This window comes from Chiloscyllium plagiosum, chromosome 5 (genome assembly GCF_004010195.1).
Source record: "Chiloscyllium plagiosum isolate BGI_BamShark_2017 chromosome 5, ASM401019v2, whole genome shotgun sequence".
NCBI classification, from domain to species: domain Eukaryota; kingdom Metazoa; phylum Chordata; class Chondrichthyes; order Orectolobiformes; family Hemiscylliidae; genus Chiloscyllium; species Chiloscyllium plagiosum.
This window is the reverse complement of record NC_057714.1, coordinates 62670382-62688629: the sequence shown is the minus strand read 5'-3', so window position 1 is coordinate 62688629 and position 18248 is coordinate 62670382. Positions and strand designations below refer to the sequence as shown.

General features: G+C 43.4%; 1 protein-coding gene and 1 pseudogene across 1 annotated transcript in view; one reads left to right on the top strand and one right to left on the bottom strand.

Annotated features, from left to right (window-relative positions):
- Nucleotides 1-5825, top strand: part of dazl (deleted in azoospermia-like) — a 178582-nt gene extending 172757 nt beyond the window's left edge. The window contains exon 10 of the mRNA XM_043690185.1: nucleotides 5354-5825. Coding sequence (XP_043546120.1) covers nucleotides 5354-5371 — 18 coding nt within the window. The 3' untranslated portion in view covers nucleotides 5372-5825. The remainder of the gene's footprint in view (nucleotides 1-5353) is intronic.
- A 10905-nt stretch (nucleotides 5826-16730) lies between these two features.
- LOC122550385 lies at nucleotides 16731-16858 on the bottom strand (annotated as a pseudogene).
- Nucleotides 16859-18248: the final 1390 nt, after the last annotated feature.

Here is an 18248-nt window from a genome sequence, read left to right as displayed (position 1 = left end):
GTTTTGATATCTCATTTTACTTTCTGTTTCTCACATTGTATTCAGTCACAGGAAACTCTGATATCTTCCTATACTGTATTAATTTCCATTCGCATCCCCTTTCCGTACCCAAACTTGGTTCTTTCTGTAACATGCAAAAACAGAAATTGCAGGAGAAAACCCAACCAGCCTGGTAGCATCTGTGGCGAGAAGGCAGAGTTAATATTTTGGGTCGAGTGAGCATTCTGCCGAACTGATTGCAGATGGGAAAGGATGGTATTTATGCTGATTTGTGTGGGGGGAAGGAAGGAGGAGAGAATGTGGAGGAGTGAGTAGATAGGTGGGCGGCATGGTGGCACAGTGGTTAGCACTGCTGCTTCACAGCGCTAGAGATCCGAGTTCAATTCCCACCTCAGGCGACTGACTGTGTGGAGTTTGCACATTCTCCCTGTGTCTGCGTGGGTTTCCTCCAGGTGCTCCGGTTTCCTCCCACACTCCAAAGATGTGCAGGTCAGGTGAATTGGCCATGCTAAATTGTCCGTAGTGTTAGGTAAGGGATAAATGTAGGGGTATGGGTGGTTTGCGCTTCAGCGGGTCGGTGTGGACTTGTTGGGCCGAAGGGCCTGTTTCCACACTGTAAAGTAATCTAAAAATGGTTCATTTAGTCATTCCACCCCAACAATTATCAAAGGATTTATAAAAATATTTTTATTGAGAAATTTTTCTTATGAAATTATAAAATTACAAATATAACTATAAAATTATAACAGCAATAATAAACTAGCTACTCCCCTACTCTACAGAGTGAATCCAAACCATACTCCTACAGATCAATAAATAAATAAGACCATAAGAAATAGGAGTGGAAGTAAGGCCATTTGGCCCATCGTGTCCGCTCTGCCAATCAATCATGGTTGATGGGTATTTCAATGCCACTTACCTGCACTCTCCCAGTAGCCCTTAATTCCTTGTGAGATTAAGAATTTATCAATCTCTGCCTTGAAGACATTTAACGTCCTGGCCTCCACTGCGCTCCGTGGCAGTGAATTCCGCAGGCTCACCACTCTTTGGCTTAAGAAATGTCTCCTCATTTCCATTCTAAATTGACCCCCTCTAATTCTAGGGCTGTGCCCATGAGTCCTAGTATCCCTGCCTGACAGAAGCAAATTCCCAGCATCCACTCTTTCTAAGCCATGCATTATCTTGTAAGCTTCTATTAGATCTCCCCTCAATCTTCTAAACTCTTAATGAATACAATCCCAGGATCCTCAGCCATTCATTGTATGTTAGCCTACCATTCCAGGGATCATCCGTGTGAATCTCTGCTGGACATGTTCCAGTGCAAGTATGTCCTTCCTGAAGTGTGGGGCCCAAAGCTGGATACAGTGTTCTAAATGGGACCTAACCAGAGCTTTATAAAGTCTCAGTAGCACATCGCTGCTTTTACATTCCAACCCTCTTGAGATAAATGACAACATTACATTTGCTTTCTTAACCACGGACTCAACCTGCAAGTCAACCTTTAGAGAATCCTGGACTAGTACTCCCAGATCACTTTGTACTTTGGTTTTATGAATTTTCTCTCCGTTTAGAAAATAGTCCATGCCTGTATTTTTTTTTCCCCAAAGTGCAAGACCTCACATTTGCTCACATTGAATTTCATCAGCCATTTCTTGGACCACTCTCCTAAACTGTCTTAAGTTTTTCTGCAACCTCCCCACCTCCACAGAACTGCCTGTCCACCTAACTTCATATCATCGGTGAACTTTGCCAGAATGCCCCTAGTCCCTTCATTAATATATCAAGTGAACAGCTGTGGCCCCAACATTGAACCCTGCGGGCCACCACTTGTCACCAGCTGCCATTCCGAAAAAGAATCTTTTATCCCAACTCTCTGCCTTCTGTCAGACAGCCAATCTTGAATCCATGCCAGTAGCTCACCTTGAACACCATTGGCCCTCACCTTACTCCGTAGCCTCCCGTGAGGCACCTTTCAAAGGTCTTTTGGAAGTCTAGGTAGATAACATCCACTGGGTTTCCCTCGTCGAACCTATTTGTTACATCTTCAAAGAATTCTTACAAGTTTGTCAGACATGACCTCCCCTTTCAAAATCCATGCTGACTTTTTGTAATTGGACCCTACACTTCCAAGAACTTAGAAATCTCATCTTTAATGATGGATTCTAGAATTTTATCTACAACTGAGGTTAGGCTAATCAGTCTGTAATTTTCCATCTTTTGTCTTGATCCTTTCTTGAACAAGAGGGTTACAACAGTGATATTCCAATCATCTGGACTTTCCCTGACTTTTTTGAAAGATTACAAAAAAGTCTGTATTTCTTCGGCCACCTCCCTTGGAACTCTAGGATGTAGCACATCTGCACTAGGAGATTTTTCAATTTTTAGACTTTTTAGGTTTTCGAGCACTTTCTCTTTTGTAATGTCCACTATATTCAGCTCTGCCCCTTGACTGTCCTTAATTGCTGGGATATTACTGATGTGAAGACTGACAAAGTATTTATTACGTTCTTCAACTATTTCCTTATCTCACAACACTCGCCTTCCTGCATCAATTTGGAGTGGCCCAATTTCTACTTTTGCCTCTCGTTTGTTTCTTATGTATTGAAAGAAACTTTTACTATCATTTCTAATATTACTGACTATCTTACCTTCATAATTGATCCTGTCCTTCCATATTTCTCTCTTTGTTATCCTCTGTTTGTTTTTGTAGTCTTCCCAATCTTCTGATTTCCCAGTGCTCTTGGCCACTTTATAGGCTTTCTCTTTTTTTCTATGATTTCCTGACTTCCTTTGTCAGCCTTGGCTGTCTAACCACCCCCACCCCCTGTTAAATCTTCTTTTCTCTGGGATGAACCTCTGTACTGTGTCCTCAATTACACCCAGAAACTCCTGCCATTGTTGCTCTACTGTCTTCTCCACTAGGCTTTTCTTCCAGTCGATTTTCATCAGTTCCTCTCTCATGCCCCTGTAATTACATTTATTTAACTGTACCACCATTACATCCAATTTTGCCTTCTCTCTTTTCAACTACAGACTGAACTCTACCATATTATGATTGCTGCCTCCTAAGTGTTCCCTTTATAAAATAACTTAAAGTCTGGATCATTACAAAGCAATAGGTCCAGAATAACCTGCTCCCTTTTGGGCTCCATTACAAGCTGTTCCAAAAAGCCATCCTGTAAGCATTCCATGCTTGGGAGGTCTGTACATAACTCCCATTATTGTTTTTTTTGCCTTTGTCATTCCTCAACTCCACCCACATAGACTTCATATCATCTGATCCTATGTCATTCAATGCCATAGATTTAATTTAATTCTTAACTAACAAGGCAACTCTGCCCACCTCCCTGTTTTTTGATAAGTTGTAAATCCTTGGATATTTAACTGCTAGTCCTGAACCCCCTGCAACCACGTCTGTGATGCCTACCACATCATAATCATTCACGATGATTTGTGCTGTTAATTCATCTACATTGTTATGAATACTATGAGCATTCAAGTAAAGCACCTTAATGCACCTTAATTCAAGTAAAGCACTGTGGGCAGCACGGTGGCACAGTGGTTAGTACTGCTGCCTCACAGCGCCAGAGACCCGGGTTCAATTCCTGACTCAGGCGACTGTGTGGAGTTTGCACATTCTCCCCGTGTCTGCGTGGGTTTCCTCCGGGTGCTCCGGTTTCCTCCAACAATCCAAAGATGTGCAGGTTAGGTGAATTGGCCGTGCTAAATTGCCCTAGTGTTAGGTAAAAGGGATAAATGTAGGGGAATGGGTGGGTTGCGCTTTGGCGGGTTGGAGTGGACTTGTTGGGCCGAAGGGCCTGTTTCCACACTGTAAGTAATCTAATCTAATTTTCTTATCCTCATGATTTCCATCACCTCTAGTAGTATGTCCTAAGTTATCATTCCTTTTTGCTTCATTCCCAGTCTGCCTTGAACTTAAACCCTGCACACATTCTACTTGAATGCTGCTTATCATTCTACTTAACTCTAAACTCTCTGTTGCTTTCCCTTTCCCTTTCTCCCCCACCCAACTCGCAAGTTTAAAGTCCTAGTGACCACGCTATTTATCCTTTTCGCCAGAACACTGGTTCCAGATTGGTTCAGGTGGAGACCGTCCCATCGGTACAGATCACCCCAGTTCCAAAACTGATGCCAATGTCCTGTGAAATGAATTCACTCTTTCCCACACCAATCTCTTAGCCATGTGTTTACTTCCCTAATTTTCTTATCCCTATGCCAGTTAGCGTGTGGCTCGGGCAGTAATCCAGATATTATGACCCTTAAGGACCTGTTCTTCAATGTCCTTCCTAGTGCTTGATAATCATCTTCCGCCTCAGAACACTTCAACCCCACGGCATCAATGTGAACTTCAACAGTTTCCTCATTTCCCCTTCCCCCACCTCACCCCAGTTCCAAACTTCCAGCTCAGTACTGTTCCCATGACTTGTCCTATCTTCCTTTCCACCTATCAACTTCATTCCCTCCCCCACTCACCTATTGTACTCTATGCTACTTTCTCCCCACCCCCACCCTCCTCTCATTTATCTCTCCAACCTTCAGGCTCTCTGCCTGTATTCCTGATGAAGGGCTTTTGCCTGAAGCGTCAATTTTACTGCTCCTCGGCTGCTGCCTGTACTGCTGTGCCTGCCCAGCACCACTAATCCAGAATCTGGTTTCCAGCATCTGCAGTCATTGTTTTTACCTTTCACAATGGATACTATCTGTCCCCCAAATTAAAGAATCCCCTATAACAACTACTTGTCTTTTTGATCCCTCCTCCTGAATGGTCTTCTGCACCATGGTGCCAAGGCCATCTCGCTCATCCTCTCTGTAGCCCTTTTCCTCATCCATACAGGGAGCTAACATCTCATACCTGTTGGACAAGGTCAATGGCTGAGGTTCCTCCACTCCTGAACTCAGAATCCCCCTACCTGCCTCACTTACAGTCACACCCTGTTGTTCCTGATGTCTAACTGAATTTGAATTACTTAATCTACTGGGTGTGACTGGCTCCAGAAACAAAGCATTCAGGTAACTACCCCCCGCCCCTCAATATGCCGTAGTGTTTGAAGCTCAGATTCCAGATCATCAATTCTGATCTGGAGTTCTTCCTGCAACCAACACTTGCTGCAGATGTGGTCACTGCTGCTCACCTAAACAAAACCGAAACTCCAAACCATCGAGAGCATTAATTATTACACACACCTTTATTCGAAATTCTTCCTCTCAGGGCATCAGGTTCACTAACCATCATGGCTAAACGAAGGCCCTAATTAAAATGGCAGACAAATCTACTTCCAGGTAATTCAAAAAGGGCTGCCGTGTTTAATAAACACACGTTCTTTTTTTTTAGGGTGCTCCATATTTGTAAGAAAGTCCAAAGGAATGTGTTCCATCATTAACTTACGCCACCCCAACAGACTGAGGAAGTTCTCAGACACCCAGCTCATCAGAATGTTCTTCCTCGCACAAGAAGTGAGAATTTTAAAAAGCTTTTTCCCACGTACAGAAGAGAGACCAGGTCTGCCTCAACTTCAGTCTCCAAGACCCTTTCTATTTCTCCTGCCATAATGTGGCATGACCTCACAAACAGTGAGGGTACCTATTCTTAGTTTACACTTGGGACACATTGGAGATTCTCCCTTTTTAAATTTCGCAAGATGATCTAGAGCCCAAATGAACCTATGAAGAACCTTCAACCCCATGGCGTGTGTCCTGTTATAGATCAAGATTTTTCTTGCATTCTCGTAAATGTCTTCCCATGTCTTGGAGGAGATCTTAACTCCCAGTCTTTCTCCCAGACCTCACATTGAGTCATAGAGATGTACACCACAGCAACAGACCCTTCGGTCAAGCCCGTCCAGGCCGCTCAGATATCCCAACCCAATCTAGTCCCACCTACCAGCACCTGGCCCATAGCCCTCCAAACCCTTTTTATTCATATACCCATCCAGATGCCTTTTAAATGTTGCAATTATACCAGCCTCCACTTCCTCTGGCAGATCATTCCATACAAATACCACCCTTTGAGTGAAAAAGTTGCCCCTTAGTCTCTTATATCTTTTCCCTCTCACCCTAAACTTATGCCCTCTAGTTCTGGACTCCCCCACCCCATGGAAAAGTCTTTGTCTATTTATCCTATCCATGCCCCTCATAATTTTGTAAATCTCTATAAGGTCACCCATCAGCCTCTGATTCTCCAGGGAAAGCAGATTCTTCCTATAGCTCAAATCCTCCAACCCTGGCAACATCTTTGTAAATCTCTTCTGAACCCTTTCAAGTTTCACAACATCTTTCCAATAGGAAAGAGACCAGAATTACATGCAAAGTTCCAACAGTGGCCGAACCAATATCCTGCACAGTCGCAACATGACCTCCCAACTCCTGTACTCAATACTCTGACGAATAAAGGAAAACATACCAAACACCTTCTTCATAATCCTATCTACCTGTGACTCCACTTTCAAGGAGCTATGAACCTGCACTCCAAGCTCTCTTTGTTCAGCCACACTGCCTAGGACCTTACCATCAAGTGTAAAAGCCCTGCTAAGATTTGCTTTCCCAAAACTCCATCTACCACTCCTCAGCCCATTGGCCCATCTGATCAAGATCATAGTCGCTTAATATCATCCAAGAAACTACCTTCCAGTAGGCGGTAGACTGTACTAACCGAGAAAATGCTCTAGGCATGAAGCACTCTTTTCTCTATTGAATCTGTGGGGTTTGGTCAAAAGCGTAATTCTTTTTTGAGTAAAGTCCCTAACCTGGAAAAAGCAATAAAGGTCTCTGCCAGACAATCCATACTCGCAGCTCCTTTGGTCAAAGGACATCATGATCTCACCCTCAAACAAAGTCCCCCAGTCAAGAGACTCCCCTAGTTGCCCAAAGTTTAAATATAAGGTCCATTATCCCTGGCTGGAATCACAGCATACAAACTATAGGGGTGAGAAAAGAGGTCTTGGGTAAATTGCCCTCACTCTGTCACATTGCCCTCCAAGCTTTGACAGTATTAATAATAATTGGATTCTGAAAGTATTCTGTAACTGTCCTCATCTTATCCATAAACAGCAGACTAGTAAGAGGGCATCTTGCCTGGGAGGCCTCAATATCTAATCATATTGACGTCGGGTCCTCACAAACTCAGTCAATCTCAAAAACAGAAGGGAGCTTAGTTGGTATCTCTTAATATCCAGGAAGCCTATTCCCGGATATTAAGAGTTGCAATTTGGTGAGATTAATGAGGGTCCGTCTGTCATGCCAAATAAAAGTACTAAACGAGCCAGTAAGTCTCCGCAATGTTTGGCTGAGAAACGTCAGAGGGAACATTCACATGGGATATAGCAAATGAGGAAAGATATTCATTTTAATAAGGGCTTTTCAACCTAGCCAGGATATTGAAAGGGGGGTCCTCCCATTTTTTTTTGTAAATATATTTATTAGCAATTTTTTTTTAACTTCTAATCATGAAGGGTATAGACAGGGTGGATAGCGACAAGCTTTTTCCCAGGGTGAAGGATTCAATAACGAGAGGTCATGCTTTCAAGGTGAGAGATGGAAAGTACTTCACACAGAGGGTGGTGGGCTTTTGGAACACGTTGCCAGCAGAGGTGATAGAGGCAGGCACGGTAGAGTCATTAAAATGCGTCTGGACAGATGCATGAGTAGGTGGGGAGCAGAGGGATACAGATGCTTAGGAATTGACCGACAGGTTTAGAACAGTACATTTGGATTGGCTCAGGCTTGGAGGGTCGATGGGCCTATTCCTGGGCTGTAAATTTTCTTTTTTTTTACGAACATATAAAATTATTGAAAAATACAATCAATAACAAATATCAGTATAATAAAAAAAACACAAATTACAATACTACAACTCTCTACTAACTATTCTCTCATCTTTGAAGATCTTGTTTAATGTTGTCAAGCAAGTGAACAAAATGAGCCTTAAATAACTGATCAAAGGTAGGAGTAACAAAAATACCAAAGTAAAGAAAATCCCCCTGCAACCATTTAAAAGGAAATCCTGATTCACCTTCGATGTCAGGTATTTTGCTAAGACCCCTGTGAGCATAGCTTCTGACTTTGCAAACTTGATTTTATATCCCGAAAAAGAGCCAAATAAATTAATACATTGTATTAAATGGGGTACAGAAACTGCCGGGTTTAATAAGAGGAGAACATCATCCACATTTAATGTGATCTTATGTGCCCTTGATCCCACCTTCGGGGCAGCTATGTTAGGGTCTCTATGGATAGTCTCTGCTAGATGCTCAATCACCAACATAAACAGTAGAGGTGAGAGGGAACAACCAGGGCACCTGGAACAACCTTGCCGACTGCCCCTATGGATACTGAAATTATTGGTTCTTACACCATTGCTGAGAACTGAACCAGAGGATCACTACACAGAAACTCCATCCATCTGACAAAGATCTCACCTAGACCAAACTGTTCCAGGGTGCAAAAAAGATAAGGCCACTCCGCCCAATCGAATGCCTTCTCAGCGTCTAAAGACATCACTAATCCCTGAACCAATCACTGCTGACACACTTGGACCATATTCAGTAATCTTTTAATATTGTTGGAGGATTTGTGGCCCTTTATAAAACCCATCTGGTCCTCCTTAACAATAGAGGGCAACACTGTCTCTAATCTTAATCCAAGAGTCTTAGACAAAAGTTTGAAGACTGAATTTAGCAGTGAGATGGATCTATAGAAGCACAGTCCTCCGGGATCTTCCCTTTTTTGAAGATGAGAGAGATATTAGGCTCTCTCAGGGATGGCGGGAGGCAGTCATGACTACAAATAGTTGTACATGTCCAGCACCAGCCTTGACAATATATTTATAAATTCTTTGTAGAATTCACTAGGGAGACCATCAGGGCTGCGTGCCTTTCCACTTTAGAGCTGTCTCACTGTCTCCTGTACCTCTTGCACTGTCAAAGCGTCATTAAGAAAAGACGCCTGTTCAGAGTTCACACCTGGAAGGTCCAGGTTCTTAAAAAATGACTCCATCTTAGCCAACCTATCCTTATAGCGTTCTGACTGGTATAGTTTGGAGTAAAATCTTTTTAGAGTCACAAGTAGGAATCCCAGTGCCTTCTCTGATTAATGTAACAGTTGGGGGGCATTCTTTCTCCTGCCCAGATATGCCAGGTATTTACCCGGCTTATCACCATGCTGAAACAGCTTTTGTTTCACTAAAGAGAGTTCTCTCCTTGCTGTCTGAGTGAGCATGGAATTCAAAGTAACGCGGAGAGCTTTGACTCACTGTAGTTTAGTCACCAATGGCCTATCAAAATATGCCATCTCGGCTGCCTTCAACTGTTCCTTGAGCAGACACTGCTGCTCTCCCTTCTGTCGTCTCCAACTGATGGAGTAAGAAATAATTATCCCCCTAGCCTAGGCCTTAGCAGTCTCCCAGAGTATAGATGGGTTGCTAGCTGTACCCGAATTAATGGCCAGGAACACTTTGAACTCACTCGAGAAGTACTCAATAAACATACTGTCCTTGAGAATAAAAAGATTCATTCGCCAATGTCGTGAACCCAACCCATTGCCCTTAATCTTGACCTCAAATATACTGCTGCATGATCAGACATGGCAACATTTCCAATTATACAGGAGGTCACTGAATCCAGAAAAACCGAGGGGCTGACAAAAAGGTCAATCCTAGTATGACACTTGTGCAGATTAGAAGTAAAGGTAAAGATCCTACCTGTGGAATGGAGACATCTCCAAACATCCACTAGCCCCAATTCCATGCATAAGTCAACCAGGTGCTGAGATTGTGGAGAGATGTTTGGGGGGTCTTTGTGAAATCTATCCACTGGGGGGACCATGCGGCATTTAAAATCTCCCCTACAATAGTATACCACGTGCCAAGGGCAATTAATTTGGAGACTGCATCAGTCAGAAATTTAAGGGGATGTGCCGGGGGACAGTAGACATTGAGAATGCCATATTTTTCACCATGTATTAAGGCTTTAAGGATTTCGAACCGCTCGTACTCACCGTGGGCGGCACGGTGGCACAGTGCTTAGCACTGCTGCCTCACAGTGCCGGAGACCCGGGTTCAATTCCCGCCTCAGGCAACCGTGTCTGCGTGGGTTTCCTCCGGGTGCTCCGGTCCAAAGATGTGCAGGTCAGGTGAATTGGCCATGCTAAATTGCCCATAGTGTTAGGTAAGGGGTAAATGTAGGGGTATGGGTGGGTTGCGCTTCGGCGGGTCGGTGTGGACTTGTTGGGCCGAAGGGCCTGTTTCCACACTGTAATGTAATCTAATGTGACCTAATAACTTAAATGGGAGATTCTTCCAAACAAGTATAGGCACTCTCCTGCTCTTAGTGTTAAAGGAAGAAAAGAACACCCGATCAAACCCAACCTGCTGTAACTTTAGATGTTCCTTACCGTCAAGATGGGTTTCCTGCAATCGGGCAATATCAACCCTTTCTTTCCTGAGACTCGAGAGTACTTTTTTTCTCTTGACCAGCAAGAGAATATTCCAAGTGCACCATTTAAGAACACAATCAGCCATATCCCTCTATAACAATGCTTGAACCCCCGAAAGGAAGAACCCTACTTACAATGCGCCAAGTATAAATAATTAAACTCATAGAGCCTAGAAAATACACACACGAAAACTATGTTAACGAAACTTTCAAAAATTACATCTACTAAAAACCAACAAACTAAACCAAATATAAAATGCAAGAAAACACTTGATGGGAGACTCTACTCCCTGCCCACAGGGGATACTTACATTACCCACATACACCTCCATTGGTCCTTCTAGCTTGAGCCATGACCCAGAACAAAGAAATTAAAAATGTGTATTCCACCCATCCCCAACCATACATTGACCTCAATTAACACTGGAAAAAATCCAACAACACTTTCTGTAATTAAAAAAAAGAGAAAGAAAATCAAAACCATTATTGTCCATGTCTACCTGCTCCACTAAGGCCCGCACCTGCTTCTCCGGTGCCTGGATCCGCCCCACCGAGGACTCGACGCCATGGTCTGCCGCTCGACCTCCTCCACTCACTTCCTGGGTCCTTTCAGCTCCTGCTCATGCTTCTGTAGCATGGCTGAGATCAGTTCCAGTCTGGTGTGATTTTCTTCGATCGATACTTCGATCTTGTCCCGGAGCTTCATGAACTCTGCAGCCAAGACTTGTTGAGTAGGTGAGTTTGTTGGGGTTTCAGAGGAGGCTGAAGCAGCGGCCACGGGCATGTCCAATGCTGCAGGGGAATATCCAGCATGTTGCAATTTGTTTGGTCTTTTGCCTCTAGTCATCTTCCTTTGCTGGAAAAAAAAGTATGTAGCAATTCAACCAATATTTAATTATTGATTTTCTCCAAACATCTTAGCTGGGGAAGGGGGTGGTGGTTAAAGCACCAATTCGCCTGAGTTGTGGTGCAGAGCTCAGCAAGACAGACCTGTTAGATCTCTGCCATCTTGAATCCCCCACCGAAGAGTTTTTTGATGTTGCACTGGTGGGAAGTAAACCTCCGGAGTTCTAGAAGCTTCTTCAAGTGGTGAAAATGGGTTGACTGTGCTGAACGTAACCCATGACATGATAGGATTTGGGGTGTGCGGTGGATAATAGATATGGAAGGAGGTAGTCATGCTCTAAAATAATTAAACTTGATCAAGTCCTGAAGCAGTAATGTCTCCAAGCAGAAAATGAAATGCTGTTCTTCCAGATTGCATTGAACCTCACTGGAGCACTGCAGCAAGCCCAAAAGAGAGATGGTGGCCAGCGAACACATTGGTATGTTGAAGCAGAAAGCAACAGAAAGTTCAGGGTCATTTTCATAGACAGTATTCCCCAAAATGGTCACCCAATCTATGTTTTGTCTCCCCAGTGTAGAGCAGACCATATTGTGAGCAGTGAATACAGTAGACTAGGCTGAGTGAGGTGAAGGTAAATCACTGCTTCACCCAGAAGGTATGTATGGGGTCTTGAAGAGGGAGGAGATAACCACATCCCACATTATTCTCTTCACTGGTTAACATCAACTAGCTTCATCCTTATCAACTTAATCCTATTGAGTGAATGACTTGCAACGGCTTCTTTTCTCACTCTCACACCATTATTTCTGGTGTCTCCAGGGATTTATTCTTGCCCTATTCTATATTTCTCAACTAAACATTGGCCCTCGGTAATATGTAAACTAATGACTCATTACCATATCTCAAGACCACTCTCAACTCTTTCACTTGTACAATTATCATATTGCTCATTGAATATCCAGTATGTGGTATTCTAATGGACTGGGAATCCCAAAGATCTAGGTAAGATTCTGGGGACCAGGTTTGAATCTTGCCAAGGCAGATAGTCGAATTAAGAATCTACTGATAACCTTGAAATCATTGTCAGGAAAAACCCAACTGGTTCACTAATGTCTTTGAGGGAAGGAAATCTGCCATCCTCACCTGGTCTGGCCTACATGTGACTCTGTACCTGGATATGTACTCTCCCACCAGCAGAACAGACCCAGCGGAGATGGCGGCACAGTGATGTACAGTCATAGAGTCATAGAGATGTACAGCATGGAAACAGACCCTTTGGTCCAACTCATCCAAGCTGACCAGGTATCCTCAATTAATCCATTATCATTTGCCAGCATTTGGCCCATATCCCTCCAAACCCTTCCTATTTGTATACCCATCCAGATGTCCTTTAAATGTTGTAATTGTACTAGCTTCCACCACTTCCTCTAGCAGCTCATTTCATACATGCACCACCCTTTGCATGAATATGTTGCCCCTTAGGTCTCTTTTACATCTTTCCCCTCTCACCCTAAACCTATGCCCTCTAGTTCTGAACTCCCAACCCAGGAAAAAGACTTTGTTTATTTACCTTATCCATGCCCCTCATGATTTTATAAACCTCAATAAAGTTACCCTGCAGCCTCCGACGCTCCAGGGAAAACAGCCCCAGTCTGTTCAGCCTCTCCCTATAGCTCAAATCCTCCAACCCTGGCAACATCTTTGTAAATCTTTTCTGAACCCTTTCAAGTTTCATAACATCCTTCCTATAGGATGGAGACCAGAATTACACACAATCTTCCAAAAGTGGTCTAACCAATGTCCTGTACAGCCGCAACATGAACCCCCCCCCCTCCCCAACTCCTATATTCAATGCTTTGACCAATAAAGGAAGGCATACTAAACACCTTCTTCACTATCCTATCTACCTGCAACTCTACTTTCAAGGAACTGTGAATCTGCACTCCAAGGTCTCTTTATTCAGCTACTCTCCTGAGAGTCCTTAACAGTGACTCCAGACCCCATGAAGTCTCATGGCTTCAGTTTAATCACAGGCAAGGAAACCTCCTGCTGATTATTACATACTGTCCTCCCTCAGTTGATGAATCGGTACTCCTTCATGTTGAACAACACTTGGAGGAAGCACTGAGGATGGCAAGGACAGAAAATATATTCTAGGTGGGAAAATCAATGTCCACCACCAAGACTGGCTCGGCAGCAGCACTATTGTTACAGCTGGTCAGGTCTGAAAGGGCATAGCTGCAGACTGGGTCTGCAGCAGGTGGTGAGGGAACCAACAAAGGGGAATAAACCTACTTGACCTCATGCTTACCAATCTGCCAGCTGCTAATGCATCTGTCCATGACAGTATCAGTTAACGTGATCACCACAGTCCTTATGGAGACAAATTCTCATTTCCACATTGAGAATACCCTCTATTGTGTTATGTGACACTATCACAGTGCTAAATGGGACAGACTTCGAACAGATCGAAGAATTCAACTGGGCATCCATGAGGTGTTTTCGATGATCAACAGCAGCAGAATTGTACTCCAGTGTAACCTTATAGCCCAGCATATACCCCACTCAACCATTACCATCAAGCGAGGGAATCCTGATTCAATGGACAGTACAAGAGAGCATGCAGGTGCAGCATGAGGCATACCTGAAGAGGGGGTGTCAACCTGATGAATCCACCAAAAGGACTACTTGCATGCCAAACAGCATGAGCAGTAAATGATAAACAGCTAAGCGATCCCACAATCAACAGATCAAATCTAAGCTCTGCAGTCCTGCCACATCCAGTTGTAAATGGTAATTAAACAACTCACTGGTGGAGGAGGCTCCACAAATATCTCTATCCTCAATGATAGAAGAGCCTAGTGCATCAGTGCAAGAGATAAGGCTGAAGCTTTCGCAGCAACCTTCAGCTATAAGTGCCAAGTAGATGATCTATCTCAGCCTCCTCCAATGGTCCCCAGCATTAAGGTATCAGTCTTTAGCCAATTCGGCTCACTCTACATGATATTAAGAAACAGTTGGAGGCACTGCATAATGCAAAAGCTATGGGCCCTGACAACATTCCAGCAATAGTGCTGAAGATTTGTGCTCCAGAACCTGTGGCTCCCCTAACCAAGCTGTTCCATGTCAAATTACAATACAGGCATTTGCCCAAAAATGTGGAAAATTGCCCAAATATGTCCTGTACATAAAAAGCAGGGCAAATCCAACCCGACCATTTACCGCCCCATCAATCTGCTCTCGATCATCAGTAAACCAATGGAAGGTGTCATCAACAGTGCAATCAAGAAGCACTTGCTCAGCAATAACTTGCTGAGTGACACCCAGTTTGGGTTTCGCCAGGCCCACACAGCTCCTTACTTCATTACAGCCTTGGTTCAAATATTGTCAAAAGAGCTGAATTCCAGAGGAGAGGTGAGAGTGACAGCCCTTGACATCAAGACTGCATTCAATTGTGTGGCATCAAGGACCCCTAACAAAACTGGAATCAATGGAAATCCGAGAACAAATTTTCCGGTGGTGAGAGTCATACCTGATACATAGGAAAATGATTGTGGTTGTTGGTCAGTCATCTCAGCTCCAGGACATCTCTACAGGAGTTACTCAGGGTACTATCATAGGCTCAACCATCTTCAGCTGCTTTATCAATGACCTTCTCTCCAACACAAGATCAGAAGTGGGGATGTTCACTGATGATTGCACAATGTTCAGCACCATTTGGAACTCCTCAGACATTGAAGCAGTCCATGTCCAAATGCAACAAGATCTGGACAATATCTGACAAGTGACAAGTAACATTTGCGCCTCGCAAATGCCAGGCTATGATCATCACCAAAAAGAGACAATCTAACCACCGCCCCTTGACGTTCAATGGTATTACTATTGATGAATCCCCACTGTAAACATCCTGGGGTGTTTGTTAACTGGAAACTCAACCGGACTCACTACATAAACACAGTGGCTAGGAATACTGTGGCAAGTAACTTACCTCCTGACTCTTGAAAACCTGTCCACTATCTACAAGGCACAAGCCACTTGTCTGGATGAGTGCCGCCCCAACAACACTCAAGAAGCTTGACACCATTCAGGACAATGTGGCCTGCTTCATTGGTTCTACATCCATAAGCATCCATTCCCTCTACTACTGAGACTTAGTGTGTACTACAAGATGTACTGCAGAACTTCACCAAATATCCTCAGACCCTCCAAACCTATGACTACTTCCATCTAGAAAGACAAGAGCCGCAGATATATGGGAACACCACCATTTTCAAGGTCCTTTCCAAGATGCTCACCATCCTGACTTTGAAATATATCACTGTTCCTTCACTGTCGTTGGGTCAAATTCCTGGGATTCCCTCCCTCATGGCATTGTGGATCAACCCATAGCAGGTGGACTGCAGTGGTTCAGGAAGCCAGATCAACACCACCTTCTCAAGGGCAAGTAGGGACAGGCAGTAAATGCTGAGCCCAGCCAGTGATGCTCACATCCCGCAAAATGAATAAAGTTAACCATTGGAAACAATGTTGCTTTTGGTAGCTGCTCCAGTTCTATTCCTATCTAGCATCCTGGTAACTAAGACTGAACTAGACTGTTCACATATTGATACCAATTTTGACCACATATTTGAGAAAGGATGGACTGACATTGGAGAGAGTGCAGAGGAAGTTGACTAAGTTGATTCTGGAGTTGAGAGGCTTGGCTTATTGGGAGAGGTTAAGTAGATTGGAAATATTCTCACTGGAATTTAGAAGAGGGTGGATCTTATAGAAACACATAAAATTATGAAGAGAATTGATAAGATGAAAGATGAGAGAATTGTTTCCACTGGTGGATGAAACTAGAGCTAGGGGCATAGTCTCAAAATAAGTGGGAGAAGATTTAGGACTGAGTTGACAAGAAACTACTTCACCCCAATAGTTGTGAATCTGAAATTCTCTGCCCATTGAATGTTTTTAAGGCAAAGGTAGATAAATGTTTGAGTGGTAAAGGAATTAAGTATTATGGTGAGTCAGCAGGTAAGTTGAGCTGAATCCACAAAAAGGTTCAGCCATGATGTTATTGAATGGCAGAACAGGCCCAAGGTGCTATTTGTTATGTTCTTATATTTGTACCATCACAAAGGTCACCTGCTTCCATCTCTAAAATGTTGCTGAACTTTGACCGTGCCTCAGGTTATCTGCTGCTGATACCTCATTCACATCTCATTTGTTGCATCTCGATTGAGTATTCCAATACGTGCTTACATTGTATGCTCTATAAATTTGATCTTCCCTAAAACTCTGCTGGCTGTGCCCTATCTTGCACCAAATCCCATTCACTAGTCATTCCTGTGCTTACAGACCTACGTTGGCATCCAGTCAAACAGATCATGATTTTAAAATGTTCATCGTTGTTTTCAAATCTGTCTGTGTACTTGCCTTTTGCCATTTCTGTACTCTCACCCAGCCTCTCAACTTTTGTATGTTGCAGCACCAACCAATGGTACTTTGTGCAATAGGATAGCCTCATCCTGGGAGAACCTCCTTTTTGATCAAGGTGTCTCCCCTATCAGGTAAGTGTTGGGTTGGAGTAAAGTGCTGTCATTAATCCTCCTTTCTATACTATGTCTAAGAACCTAACTAATTAGCAGTGGCAGAAGGTAAACCACAAGTGAGTCTTAATGAGAACAGAGGAGAAAGTGAGGACTGCAGATGCTGGAGATCAGAACTGAAAATGTGTTGCTGGAAAAGCGCAGCAGGTCAGGCAGCATCCAAGGAGCAGGAGAATCGACGTTTCGGGCATGAGCCCTTCTTCAGGAATCATTCCTGAAGAAGGGCTCATGCCCGAAATGTCGATTCTCCTGCTCCTTGGATGCTGCCTGACCTGCTGCGCTTTTCCAGCAACACATTTTCAGTTAATGAGAACAGACACTTGTCTGATCATCAATGTAACTTACTGCATGATAGATAAGAAGTCATCGTTATAGACTTGGTTAGGAGCTCAAACAATACCTGGATAATATCCAGGCTTTGGGTGATAATTGCTAGAGAGTATGCAACTATCTACCCTTTAGATAAAGTGACATTACTAACATTGAATATAATACAATCAACATCCTGAGGTTTACCACTGACCAGAAACTGAACTGGGCCATAGAAATACTATTAGGCAAAAGTGAGGACTGCAGATGCTAGAAACCAAAGTTTAGATCAGAGTGGTGCTGGAAAAACACAGCAGGTCAGATAGCATCCAAGGAGAAGGAAAATCGACATTTCGGGCAAAAGCCATTCATCAGGAATTCTTCTTTGCCCGAAACGTCGATGTTCCTGCCCATAGAAATACTATTGCCTACAAGAGCAGGTCAGAGGCTGGGAATACCTCAAGATTGTAATTACCAATGGAACACAATCAAGATCTAATTTGGAGGAGATGCCAGTATTTGTGACCCATTGTTCCACGAGGCATCATAAAATTTGCAAAATATAATTAAACCACTGAGGTGACCAATTTGTCCATCTGACTACACTTCAGGCCAAAATCAATTCTCATCAGTTTTTGTCACTAACAGAAAATATCTCGGCTTTTGTACCACACTTAACTTTAACAAATGGCAGAGAATATAAAGGATCACTAACCTATGTCAGATTTAATTTGGAGATGCCGGTGTTTGGTCTAGGGTAGACAAAGTTAAAAATCACACAACACCAGGTTATAGTCCAACAGGTTTATTTGGAAGCACTAGCTTTCGGAGCACCGCTCCTTCATCAGGTGGTTGTGGAGAATAAGATTGTAAGACTCAGAATTTCATTCACAGAATTCTGTGTCTTCCAAATAAACCTGTTGGACTATAACCTGGTGTTGTGTGCTTTTTTAACTATGCCAGATTTGGAAGTGTTTTACTGCCCTGCACCCAGAGATTTACAGCAAACTGCAGTTCAACCAATCCGAGTACAGAGGTTAGCCTTTCCTT